This window comes from Calonectris borealis, chromosome W, assembly GCF_964195595.1.
Source record: "Calonectris borealis chromosome W, bCalBor7.hap1.2, whole genome shotgun sequence".
Taxonomy (NCBI): domain Eukaryota; kingdom Metazoa; phylum Chordata; class Aves; order Procellariiformes; family Procellariidae; genus Calonectris; species Calonectris borealis.
Window position 1 is genome coordinate 2391130 of NC_134351.1, and position 15554 is coordinate 2406683.

The 15554-nt window shown below is 40.4% G+C and overlaps 1 protein-coding gene across 1 annotated transcript in view; it reads right to left on the bottom strand.

Annotated features, from left to right (window-relative positions):
* Nucleotides 1–15554, bottom strand: part of LOC142074710 (netrin receptor DCC) — a 566907-nt gene that overhangs the window by 72824 nt on the left and 478529 nt on the right. Inside the window, exon 15 of the mRNA XM_075135512.1 lies at nucleotides 14888–15082. Within this exon, the coding sequence (XP_074991613.1) occupies nucleotides 14888–15082 (195 nt within the window). The remainder of the gene's footprint in view (nucleotides 1–14887; nucleotides 15083–15554) is intronic.

Sequence of the window (15554 nt, forward strand, 5' to 3'; positions counted from 1 at the left end):
GCAGAACTCGTGCTCCTGAACCCAGCCCGGACCAGTTCGTGCACCCCGGTAATCGCTCCTGAACGTGGAGCAAAAAGCCTCCCTTCCCTGATTTCTTGATGTCAGAATTGCATCTTGATGTCAGAGTAGCCATTTTACCACTTTTTACCTTACCGAGACCTGCTCACGCTATCTTGTAAATATGAAGGATGGGGAAGACAACAAATAACAGACGGGAATTAACTTCTGGGTGCACGGCCGTGCTGCGCTGGTTCGTGTGTCCTAGTTTACCACGGGGCTACTCTAAATATATCCCTAAATGAAACAAAGTGAAATGAGCACATCAGTTCCACGTTGGTTTTTGCTACTGTTTTCTGAGAAAAACAAGGCAATCCATTTTCCTGATGTTTTCCATGTGAATTGCTTCATCCACCCCCTCTCTCATATTTTTTTTTGAGCTGTTAATTCTATTTGTACAGAAGAAAATTGCAGCTGAATACATTGGGCGCTCTTACACCTGCCAAAGATGGAAACTGCCTCCTCAAAGTTCTTTACTGAAAAATAACAAATGTTTGTATGTGAGGAGGCATTTGTTAATGTGACATTGCAGAAGACGTGCTGCAGAATTACATATTTCATCTACATTAACACCAAACCAGCTCAGCATGATTAATACTATTACAGTGAATCTGAAATGAGTAAATAATCTTTAAGTACTTATTGCATATTGTTACTAATATCCTTTCCATCCACATATTTTGTACTTAGTTTTACGTCCAGAAGAAACAGTGACATATTTGTTTAATATTCAGGTGACTTCTGTGCTTCTATCGCAAAAGAGCTAAACTTTAAAAATTGCCAAATGAATGACTGATGCATTAATAACTCCCTGCACTAAGTATTGTACGGTTATTAATTCAGTTGGTACTCACTGTAATATCATTAGTCATAAGGAAATTATTTTGTATTCACAGAGATGTAGTATATATTTTCATATGATTTCCACTATATATTAGCATACTACTTTTAATTTCTAATTTAACTAAGTGTTGTAACTCTCCAGATTCCACACGAAGATTTATTTATTGAGACACGAAGTCATTATTTAGCTGAGAGTTTAATAATGTCACATTCAGTAGTTTCTGCAGAAGAAAAAGAAATTCATATGCACAGTCCAGACTCCATCTCTTCCTTCTCCCCATCTCCCAGCTGTTGTGCCTATTTAGGAGTTTTGAAAGACATCTGGCAGAGTGATGTAAGGGGTTAATGCAGACTTTGGGAAATGCAGGGAAGAATACCAGGAGATGAAGTTTTAGGACTTTGAGACGTACCAGGTATTTGCTATTACCAGCAGTGAACTCGGTGACTATATTGAAGAGGACATAGAGGCAGACAGTGGATTAATCTTATTGCTTTCTGTAAGTCAGGCACGTGGTTTAGTTTATAAGGGCTGTCCCTATAGTGACCGAAGAGACAAGCACCTCTGTAGAACAATGCAGCCCATGCTGAGAGAGGTATTTAAGAAATATAAGATGAATCAGCCTCTAAGGGTTGGTACATATCTCCACTGATTATGGCCAGAGCACAGATGTCTGGACTTCACTTGGCTGAAATTTTAAATAACGAGACATTAGTCAGAAAAGAATGTCACCCTGAACACTGATTTTTTAAATGTGAAAGATTACTCAAGAAACCTGATTCTAGAAATTACTGTCAAAACCCCCAAAACCCCATAGAACTGTCATGTCTAATCAAAATACATTGTGAATTCTCAATAATGAATAAGCAAAAGGAGTGATTTACTATTAATTTGATCATGAAAAATATACTCACAGAAACTGATAAATTAGGTGGAAAAATGTGGTAAGTTCATGAAAAATTTTTAAATGGAGACTATATAGCACATACTTCATTACAACTGCCCATATAGCACAATACATAGTCCATCATATTTTATAAATTGAACAGACTGACATATGTTTTATGTTTATAACTAGATTGGATAAGGTTACGTTTGCAAAAATGAGCTAAGATTGGGATGAGGATGCGATCTGTAGCTTTCTGTTAAAAACATGAAAAATTCAGGTGGTTAATTTGAGCTGCTGCTAACTGGAGCAATAAATAATTGCTTGAGTCTCCTCTTAGATAAGAGGGGAAAAGGCAATTTGGCACGGTACAGTGTTTGAACACAGTATTAGAGTTCAGTTTAGTCCAATACAATGAAAAAATGAAAAAGCATTAGTATTATCATGTGGCAGACAGTTGCTTTTTGAACTGCATTGTATATTAATAACACTTACGGGGTCATTCTGGTGCTCTTTTTGGTAAAATGCCACTGACTGGAGTGGGAGTTTAAATGACAAAAGCTTTTTAGTGTAAATCTACTAATAAGCGCAGCAGCTAATGGAACAGAAGGGTCGTTAGTGCTCCTGGCAGAAACAACGCAAATAAACAAAGAAACGGGGGCTTTAGAGATGACAATTGCAGTGCAGTTGCAAGAATTCAGAGGTAAATTCTGAATTTTTCTCCACCTATAACAACGGTGTTACCATTTGTATTTGCTATTCTGGAGCAGGAGGAGAGAATTCTATGCTTTTTTTCTGGCAGAAGAAATCTCTTCTTGCCTTTGAAGAAGCTGAGCAAAGAATTCAGCTTTAATTAGAGCATCAGCCAAGAATCCCCATGTCAGTGTTGGGGTGGAACATGCTCTGGAAATAAAGTTGTGTTCTGCAGTTCAACTTAAAAAAAGAAAAAGGACAAGAAGTTCAAACTAAGCAGGAACAAAATTGATTTCTTCTACTGACAGATGTTGTTACTGGAAAGAAAATAATCAACAAATAGCAACTCATTCAAGATACCACAGTTATTTTCTTCTTCAAGAGGGTAAAATTGTGACATCTCAACAGCCGTTACATGGGGTCTTTTGACAAATGTTGCTTTTCATGTATAATTTAATTTCCTCTTTAAACTATAAATATAAAATAAACGCTTGACAACAAGATGTGAACTCCAATCCAAGGAAAGCTCCTTGCCTTAAACTACAGTGTTGGAAAGAGGGTAGTGCACTCAGCTGATTTTCCAGATCAGCTCCTTTCTCTCTCAAATTAAAATTCATTCTCAAGTCCTCTTCTCATTTACCTGACACGAGGGACCTGCGGAGTGCTCTACAGATTGGTACCCTGGGAGAGCCGAAGCTAAGATGGGGTCTCCTGATCATCATGAAAATGTTGTTCATCCCATGATACCACTCAGAGCTACTATCTTGCACTTAAAAACATCTGAATTTCTTCTAATGCAATGTAGCCAATAAAGTAACAATAAAGATAAGTTATTCGTTCAATAAACTTCCTCCTACACCTTTGTCAGTGCCTTTCCTGATCCTAACCAAACGTGAAGTAGCAGTTCATTGAGATTTGATCCCTTCTACTCTGCTTGAGCACCAGCGTGGATCTATGAGTACGATATAATAACGTGCCCACGCTGCCAGAGCTTGCTGAGGAGGAAAGCTGCCATCTTCTGCTTTCCCCCCCCCTCCATTACTAAGCTGTTTTTAACTGTAGGCTACAGAAGTCTACCCTTGGGATGGTAGGGACAGTCGTAAGGTATCCATCATGAGGAGCTATGGCCTCCCCGTAGACAAAGTGAGAACAAAGATATCTTGTCAAAACAGATGGGGTCTCACGATATCCTGCAGTAAAAGGACAAGGCAGAAACTGCAGCAAGAGAAAGTCTTCTTAGTTATTAGGAAAAAGATAAATATGAGGGTTGTCAAGCACTGAGGCAGAGGTCCAGAGAGGTTGTGGAACACCCATCCGTGAAGGTGCACAGAAGTCAGCTGCAGATGATACTGGTGTGACCCAGAACTGGCTTCGAAGCTGGCCCTGCTTTGAACAAAGACTTGGACCATATGACTTGAGAGGTCCCTTCCAACCTAAGTAATTCTGTGATAATTAATACCTGCTCACATAAACATGATGAGAGCAGGAACCTGGCTTTGATGCCGAGCTGAGGAGGCAGTTCTAAGCCAGCTGCTGACATAGGACCGTGCTGTCCTCTCTGTTGCTCTCACTCTTTGCTTCACCAAAAGCATACTGACTCCACTTTATTAGCAACGAAAGGAGTGGAAACGCAAATGCTAGATTTTGTGGTAAGCAGAATAACTCCTCCAGAAAATGCCCTTTTAAGAGATAAAAGGTCTTCAAGAGAATTACGCCTATGCCCTGTGTGTCCTGCCAGTGCCACTGATGCTGAAAGACCCTCTAAAGGGCAGAAAAACAGTCATTCACAATTACCTCCAAAAGCAACCAGAGAACAGCCTCATTTACTCCTGTCCGGGTTTGTGAAAACATTGCACCTAGTAATCAATAGCCCCAGTATCAGTTCCTAGACCTAGTAACATTAGTTTATTGCTAGGAAAAGGTAATCTGTCTATAGGACAAATGTCAAATTGAATTATAAACTCTGCAGACAAGGGCTATCGAATTCTCAGAAAGCAGGAGAGAAAAGCACTTCCAACACCGCAGTCAGATGTAGGGTACTTCTTCTGTATCCCAGACCTTGTAGGTAGGGCTGTGGAACTGCCAGGGCTGGGGAACGCTCCCAGGAGAATGGAAACCACCCTGTACGCATTAAGGAGCCCAAAGCACAGTTTACAATAAAGTTTTCAACTAGTTTGTGTGTGCCACCACAAACAGGCCCAAAGCAGGTGGAGTTCCTGCTGGAGATCCTGCTGTGTGAGACAGCTCAGAGGGAATCGGGGGGGCTTCTCTGGAAATTCAGGAGGAATCTCCTCACAAGGGAGGGTGCCTGGGTCAGACCTTGGAGAAGACATTCTGCATTCAGCAGACTACTAAATAAATTTGTGCTCCGAGAGCTGCAGTGTCAGGGCCAGCCAGATCTCAAGGGATAATGCACTGTGCCACGTATGATATTAGAGCATCAGCAGTGTCTTGCCAGGGGGTCAGGAAGCCCGGGGTGATTTGGCCCCCTCTGTGCAGAAATTACCATCATCCCAAAAATAAAGGCGCCTTGACTCTCATTTTACAAGTATCCACCAGGCACCTAATGGCCAGCAGATTAAACCCCATTAAAAGAAACAGTAAGTGATGTATTCCACTTCTTGGACAACATACACTTCCCCTGGAAAGCAAAGCTTTGGAGCAGATTTTAGCACAATCTAGGGAAATTATATCCACATTTAAAAAAAAAAAACCTTTTAATCATATTAGCAAATTTAACTATAAATATTCCACTAGAATAGACTATCACGGTGAAATTCTCCAAATGAGTTTCTCCCATGTTGTCAGCTAGAGAAAAACAGTTTTGTTTTATTCCTTCTAGGCACTTTGTACATCAGCAACGGCTGCATTTCAGGGGTGGATGAGGAGATAATTTCTGTGATGTTATTTCATCGAATGTATCAGGTAATTTGGAAAGGAGTCACTATCAGAAAGGCTGAAATGGGTAATAAAGAGCTCATGATTGCTTTCAATAAAATAAGAGGCCTACCAGTGAATTATCCTTTCTCTAACACAACAGAATTAGCATATATTTACATCTTCTGGTAAACTGAACAATCCATAATAACAGAGAAAACTTTGTTCAATTAAGTTAAACTTACCAAATGCTGTAAAATTCAAGAATGCATTTTCCAAGGTTACAGAGGATGGGCCTAATATCTTCTTTGTGAATGGAAAGCACAAAATGTAAGTTTTGGAAATTCAGCACATTTTTTCCGTGCCAAAAGGTTTCATCCAGTGTTTAAACAAAGTCAGCTAAATAACGCGTTTTTTAAGCATCAGGAGTGCTAATATCTCCTGAAAATCGATTCCTTCTGTCTAGGATCCAGATGAGTAATGCAGATTGCTGATTGAGGCATCCAAATCTGAAACTCCTGTCCTGGGAAAATTCCCGAGTGTTAAAGTCCTCTTTAGAAAAAGAACATTTGTTTTGAGAGTGAATATAGAGGACAGTGGAAACTTGACTTCACATCTTCAGTATGTCACAAACTCCTCAAGAAATGATGGACAAATCACCGGTTTTGGTGTGTCTTCAGTCCCTATAGTATTAACTTTTTTTTTTCTATTTCCTTTAGTCTTTTACCTATAAGCTCTTTGAAGTAAAGTCTTACAATACGTTTCTACGTTAATTAGATAATGAAATCCCAATCTTACCTCGAACCTCTGGGCACTGCTGCAGCACAAATAGTAAAGATATGTTAATACGCGGACATGCTTAAAATATCTCCTAAAGTTAACCGAAAATTGTCCCTGAGGAGCACAGCTCTGCCCATCTGCTTCACAGAGATGCGAGGGACGAGGGGCAGAGGGGGTCCTACACGTCTACATTTCAAACGAAAACAACCTAACCTGTAATTTTTAATCCAGTCTCACCGTTGAATCTGTTACAACCGTGGTGGGCATGTCCTAGCTCTTTGGATGATAAACTAGGGCTCCAGTCACCTTCCAAAAATTTGGTTAGGTAGCAATACCCGGGGCTTTGCCTTACTCTGCTGCAGCGTGAGCTCCAGCAGTGTCCTTCAGCAGCTGGACCTCCTTGTCTTCTCACAGGCTTGGCAAGACATCTCTTGGCGAGTCATCCCGAGAAGCCAACACAGACCCACCCGGGAGCCCTGGTGCCTTCGGGCGGGCGCCCCACGCAAGGCAGGGAGGACGCGACCCTGCAGTGAACCGGCGAAGGTCACGGCACCGAAACAGGTTGCCGCAGCTGGCTGACAACGACGTGCCTCGCTCTTCTGGGGGTGTCTGTAGATTTATAGGTACTCAGGCTGACTCTGGAAACGTTTAACTTCTAAAACACTAGGGGAAGTGCTTAACGGAGCAAAGAGAATTTATAATGAGATTCTGTTAAGTGCTTTTATTTTAATGTAGTTCAGGAGATGAACAGCAAATCCATATTTACAGTTGTTTTTAAGATGTCATCTCATCATATATTATGCCTGCTTGCTGATTTCTCTTGTGAGCTATGTCCTGTGTGCATTATTACAAAGTGTGCAGGGCTTTTTTTTTAAGCAAAGGCTGTAATTTGAGCATGCTTAGAAATAGGTCTCGTCTCCTGCGGAGATGTGAACCTTTACAACTCCCGTGGTGCATTGCAAGCTCAGTGCACTCCGTGTCAGTAGGGATGCCAAACAACAAAAAAATCCCTATGCGTATTACATACATTTGTTACTGATGTTACAAATGCAGCCAAACTCAGGAAAAGTAAAATAGTGCAGCAGAAAGTGAAGTGTCAGACATATGGACAAATGAATAAAAAATGAATAGCCCTGACTCGAGATGCTTCCCGACATCAGAGGAAGCACCATTAACGTACCAGCAGGGTTAACTTGTTTGTGGGCAAGGTTTCTTCAGGCACTCGTACACAAAAAATAACAATGAAAGTTGCACCATGAGGAGAGGTTGTGTTTTCCCTTGCAAAAAGTAAGTCTTTCATCCAAGCAAATGCGCATAGCTCAGCCTGGGTCACTTAGCTGGTTTGGTCATGTCCATCCTTTTCCCTGAAAACTATGCCTTGCAACAAAGCTTCCTTTTTTTTTTGGTTGATGAACGAATATAAAGAAAAAAATATTCTTGGCTATCTGTATTATTTAAATTATAATTTCGGATTAAGACTTATTCTTAGGCATTCTGTTCTTTACCAACGAAGAGGAGCAATATTCAGCTCTTCTGTTCCATCTGTTGTCAATAGATCCTAAACATTTTGTCAGGGAAGCCTGTTTAGCTATTTTTTACGGCTGTAGGATTGAGGCGTAAACAAACTAAAATGTCTTACGGAAAGTCAGCCAGAGTGAAGCATATGAGCGGATTCCTACACGTCGGTATTTGGGCAGGCTAAAATTCACTTTAACATGAGAACGCTTTTAAAGTCCACACAGTATCTGATTTGGGGGTGTTATGCAAGACCCGTTCGTAATGTAAATAACGTGTGGATCTCAAACTGACCCTTTGCTTGTGAGCAATTTCTCCATACTCTGTAAGCAAAGCAAAGTCAGGGAGAAATGAAAGAAAATTGTTGCATGAAGTATTTGCAGAAATGGCAGCATTCTTTAAATGACAGTCAGTTTTCAAAGGCAAGAAAGAAAAGTCCCTGGAGTCTCGAAGTGCCTTTACTTGTTAGTGTTGTGCTTTAATGTGATCTATGAGGGAAACAGTGAAATGCATAAAATTTAACATATTTTGGTTTGATTTTCACTGCTCCATTTTGTATTAAAAATGCAAAGGGAACAAAACAACCCAAAACTACATTAAAAAGCTTTTTTGTTCCCTTTCATGTCTTTGTTATAATCCACAACTGTCATCTGCAAAGATTAAAGAAAATGAAGAACCTTCTTTCTCTCCCTTCGCAATAAAACAAAATGCTTTTTTGCCTCGTCTATGCATAAGGGTCAAATTTAATCTGATCTGCAGTTAAGACGAAGGGGAATTTGATGGAACCCTTTGTATTCCTACTGGTATGTTTGTTAAAATATAAATTCAGATCTAAAAGCTTTATCTTCATTTCTTGTCACTTGTAATTGTCGATTTTTTTTTTTTAAGTTTTATTCCTTGAATAACACAGGGATCTGTAAAGTTTAACATTTGTGCCATCCAAACCGCTAGTGCATCACCTGAACAGTAACACTTGCGCCAAGGTGCGCAAAGACAAAACCACCCCGACTGCCAATCTCTCGCCCTGTCGTATAGAGCCCCTTACGCCGGTCCGTATAGGCCAAGGGAGATGGTGCAGCCCCCTCCCGCATTATAAAATGACTTACCAGTGTGAGCTGTTAATACGTTCTTATTATTCATATGGTAGCTCTAATTCTCCAAACTACTAATTAAGCAGAAATTGTTCACATCCATTAGATTTTCTCTTCAGAGCTTAAAATTTTCAGATGTGTGTAGCTTCAGGCTTTATGGGAGGAGAGGGAGTAACTTTGAAAAGTCTTTGCTAGATTTTGCTGCCTATTATGCACTTTGCTTTCATTGCTGGGCCGGGAGGATCAAAGGTTCAAGTTAAAAAGAGACATGAAAATAGTATTTCAGGACGTGCACTCCAGCTTCCCAGTCAAACTCTTTCAAGAGGGTGCACACGAATTCCTACACACTCGGGGAGATGAATGTAGCTTTTTCTTAGGTCACATAAAGGCAACTGTGCTTAAAAACTCTTTCTAAAATTACACCTTGTTCTTCTGTTCTCACATACGTAAGGGGATGTGCTCTGAAGAAGAAAGTCCACATTTCTGTAAGACTCTGGAATTTGGTACAGCTTTCCCATCAAATTTAGTTTTTAAATGGTTTGCGTATCTGTAAAATAGTCATTTTTATACACATTTTCTCATTGAAAGACTTCAGGCACTTTACAGGTGGAACTATTATTATGGATGCCAGAGGAATTATCTTTTCTGATCAGCTTAAAACTGAGACTCAGGTTTCCAAATCTGCATCTCTCTGCTTTCTTTCACACGGTGCAAACACCCTGTCACCAGCTGCAGAATTATTCTATTGTTGCTATTCAAAGGCTTTTTTAAAACATTTTTGGGATGTCACTAACATAGAGCAAAGGCAGCGGCCACAGTGTGCAGCGACGGCAGGCTAACGGTCATCCTCCAGGTCTCCTCACGCCCAGCCTACCACCCTTCTCATGTCAGCTCCTACCTTTTTCTCTTATCCCAGTAAGTTATTAAAATATTCTGGGCTGACTTATCAAAATATCCCAGCATGACGTAATAATGTGGTTAACATCTTGGAAGACGCTATATAAAGTTACCGTGTTTCATTTTTCCAATACATTAACTAAAAATACAAATGCAAATATTACAGCTATTGTGGTTATTTCAGATATTTTGGGGTTTATGTTTGCAGAATTGGTAAATGGAAATCTCCTTGGCATACTTCTTCCCTTTTCTTTTAAACTTTTATTTCATGAGTAAGCTTTAATACAAAGCTCCATGGAGATGAGCCCAGTCAGTTCATTACTATGCTTAAAGCCTTCTGAGTTGGATCAGTACAGAAATCAGTACTTCTTATGCGTAAAAGATCAGAATTGGCATCTGTGAATTTTCCAATATTGTTAAAACCACCATTAATCAGCCAATAACCTTGCCATTTACAATCACAAGCGAAGAATTAAAAAATATAAAAAAAAAAAAAAGAAAAAAGAAAATGAAGTGGCTCACTAGAAGTGGGTTTCCTTGTTAGAATTATTCATTGGAGAGTCAGTCAAGCACTGATTTCGCTGTCACAGAAAAGGCTGAATGAGAGCAAGGGATGCTCGCTCCTGAAATTTATGAGACTGACATCAAATATCTTTCATACACTGCAGAAAGAAAATACAACAAATTCTTCACTGACAAAGCTGAAGTCTCTGGATATTCTTATATTCTTCTGCACCTGTGGAGAGTGCCTCCAAGGCAATAGGACCACTCAGTCATGAGAAAATCACTCTATTTAATTCATTCTAGAGTACAAGTTACCTCTATATAGTTGTATTCAAAATGATCATCACGCAGAATAAAGTTCTCAATCACTATTATGAAAGACTGAATACTTTTCTTCATGTTTTTGAAGCGTAGTAGTAGCTGCGGTGTACTACTCAACAAGTGCTGTAACAGCTCGGGTACAGGCCGATTCAGGCATTTAAAAAGTTTTGCTTGAAGGAAGTAACCGATTAAGTACCTGAAATGTGATGCAAAGCTGCCATACGACTTGTGCGTATCGGCGTTACACTTGCGTTATCAAGAGGGAAGGAATTAAAAAGCAGGCCGCTCTGCAGGTCTCCATCCTTCCCCTGTGGGTGATCTACTTAAGGAGATCGTCCATCGCTTCCAAGCCTCGTACTTCTAAGCAGAGTTTTAAAAGTAAGTAGGATTACAAAGGTGAAGTGTCTAGTAGGATTTCTAAAGGGATTTCAATACCTGATTCCCATCCAAAACCAGTAAGTACTACACAGAAAGCATCTTCAGTCGATCATTAGCAGCAGACTGAAGGTGCAAAGATGTTTGGCATTTCATAATTAGCTCTAGAAGGGCGAATCCTGACGCGTAACAATGCACACCATGGCTAAGTTACCATCATGGACATCCACCATCGTCAACAGGGAGGAAAAATCAGATGGTGGAGCTGTTGAATGGGCTGAACTACCCTTGCTGTTGTCTTTTCCTGCTTGATGGACTAGAGAAGGAACATAGGCTGATATGGCTCAAACTCAGGTGACTCAGTTAAACATCTGAAGTTGAGTAAAATAAGTAAACATTCTAGAGTGTAGGTCAGAGAGTTTATCATTAGTTCTGTCCTATCACAAAGGTTTTACTACCCAACACTGACATACCACGACCACAAGTAAAGCTACCGTCTTCTCTACAACCTGGCTGCAGAGAAGATGAGCGGTCCTGAGCTTAAAGCATGGGCTACGTTTTGTTTCTGACTCTACCTCAACGTCACTTTGTGATATTAGGAAGTAATTTAGGATTAGATTTTAGAATTATAGAATTTCGCATCAAAATACAAATTGCATAAAATTACTGTATTTCCAGACATGTGTAACAGTGGTACCAACAATCCGCGTTCGTAGGGTGTGCGTGCAGGTGGCCAACAACGACGCGTGGCTGCACAAACAAGTTAGGGAAGGAGGAACAAAATCCGCACAAATATCACCACGAGGAACGGCAGCCTCACATAGCCAACAAGCCGGAATTGCTACGGCAACCCTATCGCACATCTACGGCAGGAACCGCCAGACAAAGGGGGATCGCGAAGGCAGGAATTCCCAGGGCAACCGTATTGCCGATGCTGGGAAGGGAACAGAGCCGGTGGGCCAGCCTGGGGGCTGTTAGCTTCCACTTTCAACACCCATGTGCATCCCTCTTCTCAATCTCTCAACTGTAAGGTCTTTGGAAAGATGTCCAGGAGGTGCTTTTGTGCAGGTCTGAACACAGAGAGGAGAAAATTGTTCCCAGGAAAAAGATCAGTCATGCACGTATGCGCGTGATGTGTCAGGGCGTTTCGCATCCCACCCAACCCGGACAGGGTTTAATAGAGTTATTCTTCACCGTCATTTCTCTCAGGACAAGAGCTTATAGCAGTAAAATAATGGCTGACTGGCCCTGGATTATTTGGTTTGGGCATCTGTGTGCGAAAACAGTGACTGTAGATGAGAGTCAGGCAGGATTTCTGACAGTCAGCTGATGTCAAACAGATCGGCTTGCTCTTTAATGAAAGTATCTACCGCTCTAGAATCTAAATGATACATAGGTTTGCAGCGTGCTTCAAAATAGCATACAAAGGCAAAATAAAAAGCAGCACTGCAGTGAACCTCGGGAAGCTGCAAAAACTCGATTTTTGAGCTCCATACATCACAGAGGGGATTGAGGCGAAGCGGGGTGACCTCTCCGCAGTCTCTGCCTAACGAGACACAGGAGAGCTGGGGAGCCACGAGGAAGCAATCGCTGAAAGCCACGAGGATCAAAAGGGATGGGGTCTTGGAGGGGAGAGAAAACTCACTGAAGTTCATCATTTATTTAGGTCTCGGACTTCACTGTCGCTTTCGCATTTACGTTTAAGATAACGTATACCCCTCGTGCAGAGGTCTCATGGGAAATTTTACAACAGGTGGATGAGTCCACATAACATCTAGGAAATATTTTTTCCCCTCGCTTCTGCCAGCAGCACATTTTGATTCATAACCTTATTGAAAACAGTATTTTTATTAGGAAAAGAATTCTGTCTCATCATTTTGTGTAATTTTCTTGTAATGGTTTCTAATAAAGTGAGTGAATAATGTAGGAAGTGTTGGCAACTGTTCTAATTTTTTAAAAGCTTTCTCTGGGCCCTTGGTCACATCCCTCTGGGGTTCATTTTCTGTGGATATTTAAATGATGGAATATAATTAGTGCAATTATTCATGGAAATTGATTTTCAAAGTTGTACATGTGAATGTTCACAGAAGTCAAATTTAAAATGTGCACGTCCGGATTTGTGACCAAAGTGCTTGTATCCTTATCCAGTTAGGGACCAGACGCATGCGGGACAATGACAATTAAGTTACACTGCTCACATTTTGAATATTTGCAATCAAACCAAAAACCGTACAATGAAAAGATACTTTCCATTTGAATAATTAATAACTTTTATGAAAGTTGGAGGCTGTTCAGCAAAAAAAAGAACAACCCTGACTGCAGTGACGGAATTATTTGTAACTAAATATTTGTCAAAATAGCTTCTTGACATTTTCTAGATGTCCGAGTGTTACCTCTGTAAAGTATATTAGTGAAACATCCTCCCTGACTTGCTGGACTTTCTATGTACTTCTGCCTGTCTGCACAGCCAAGAATATAGGAGAATCCTTTTAATCCACAGAAACAGTTCTAATAACTGAAGTACACCATCAGCTTTCCGCAAATACCAAGTGTAGTTACCCTATTAGAAGGCTTTTGTATCTGCAAGTTGTTCCTAGCGTATCTTCCACCTGACGGCAGTGGCTATCAGAGGTCCTATGAGCAATATATTCACTGGTCATTTAATACATGAAGGAAGACAAACACTAAAGCTTCACAAAACCCAACATTTCTCCAGTTGTTAATCAAGACACTTTTAGTGAGAGCTGACCACTTGGAACTCTATAAAATTGAGCTGTGTAGGCACCTCCTCCTCAGCTTTTGCCAAAGCCAAAACACATTGGCTGTCCATGTATTTTTCTTTTCTAGTACTTCTGGGTCAACAGTGCTGAAAGGCTCGACTGAAAACTCATTAAAGATATGAAACAACTCAAAATAGGCTCAGGAGAATTTAAATCCCTTTTGGAATTAAGAAAAATACTTTGCATTTAATCCGGACCATTAGTTATTAGACACACACATTCATTAGTAATAGCTTTTATCTTTATATTCCACAAAATTTTTTCCATAGTCCAGTCAGACATCTTTCCATTTTGCATAATAGCTTCACACTTGCACAAAACATTATCAAATCTGCCTTTTTCTGTAGAACTCACTGAATATTTGGGAGTGTTTATGCACGGCTCTTTGCAGACACCTCCATCATGAAATATACATCTGGACATAGAGAAGCTGTTTGATGAAGTAACAGTAAAACCATTTTATTCTACTCTCCAGGTTTCCCCAAGGAAACAGCAAAAAGGTTGGACGATGCAGTTTCACGGTGCTATAAAATACCAATTCCAAAGAAAAGCGTCCCCAGGTATCAGAGAGTTTCGGTCCTATAGAATTGAGATAACTAGTCCAGCTGTGCACCCCTAGTGCACCAAGTTAATAAATCTTCCTGTAATATCTGATCGCTCCCAGATTACTAAGCAGAAAACTTACCATTTTTACCTGGAATAAAAGTGCTAAAGAAGTAATGACAAGGAAATCATTAAACTTTTTGAATTCCTTTAAACTTTTTTACTTCCTTTAAACTTTGAACTGTTTTCCCAGTGCTAGGAGAACGGTCCGTCACCACTGGAAGGATCCAGGTCCCTGAGTACCATGCTCAGAATTTAGATGAACTGTTACAGAGGCTGTGCCATGAATAATGAATAACCACCGCTCTCCCGGCACCATTTTGACAGACACAAAATAGGAGTTTTGTGACTGCCATTAAATTCAAACAGCCCGGGGAATAACATCTTTAGGTCCAGCTCTTTGCACAAGTGGGAGTCAGTACTAGGAGCACACGACTTAATAAGATCTACTGAATAAAATGAGTATTTGATCAAAGAAATTTGGTATGTTTGAGAGTATCCAGAGTTTTGAAGGTAAGACCAAATGTAAAATGGAATGCAGAAACAGCCTAAGAAAGCAACATATAAAGGAAGCACCAGTGACAGCCTGAAAATAAACCTACAAAAATAGCATAATCTCAGAGGAACCTCTTTTCATGAAATGAAATGAATGAAAACAATTACTTACCCAAATTTTCAATGGAATAATAACGCTGTTTACTGTCCACCCGCACAGTCTCAGCATACGGACTGCCGACGCCGTAGCCGATGATGTACCCGCGGACGACAATGTTTGGGTTCAGCGGCGGAGTCCAACTCATGACGATACTTGTTGTCAAGGGCCTGACATGAAGAGAGCTTGGCTGGTCAGGAACCTGAGATTCTGGGATTTAAAAAAAAAAAGTATCAATTAATATTCTATTAATTCAATCTTATTATTCATAAGGTTTGCGTTTAGATTAAAATATTTGCACACAAAAACCGACGAGGTGCCCCAGAGTTACATGCAGAGCTTACATGCAATTTCACTGCTGAGCTACAGCCTTCCCTTCCAAGAGCACCAATATGCCTCATCCTGTTTTAAACTGAGTATCTCCTGGTGCTTTCCACCTTTAGCATAAGGCTACAAGAGAGATTTTAAAATTATGCAGGAAAATGGAAGATGACCTGCCAAGAAAATTTCCAGTAGGACAACTTTTCTCTTCCTTGGTCTATCTGCAAGTTCAGCAGGATCTTGACAGCTGATTGTATGAGTTGCCTTTGTGCTCACGGATTATTTAACAAAAAGGTTTACTTTGTTAGCGATATACTAGTATATTCGGGCAATAATCTGTCTCTTTCCCGTGAAAACAAGA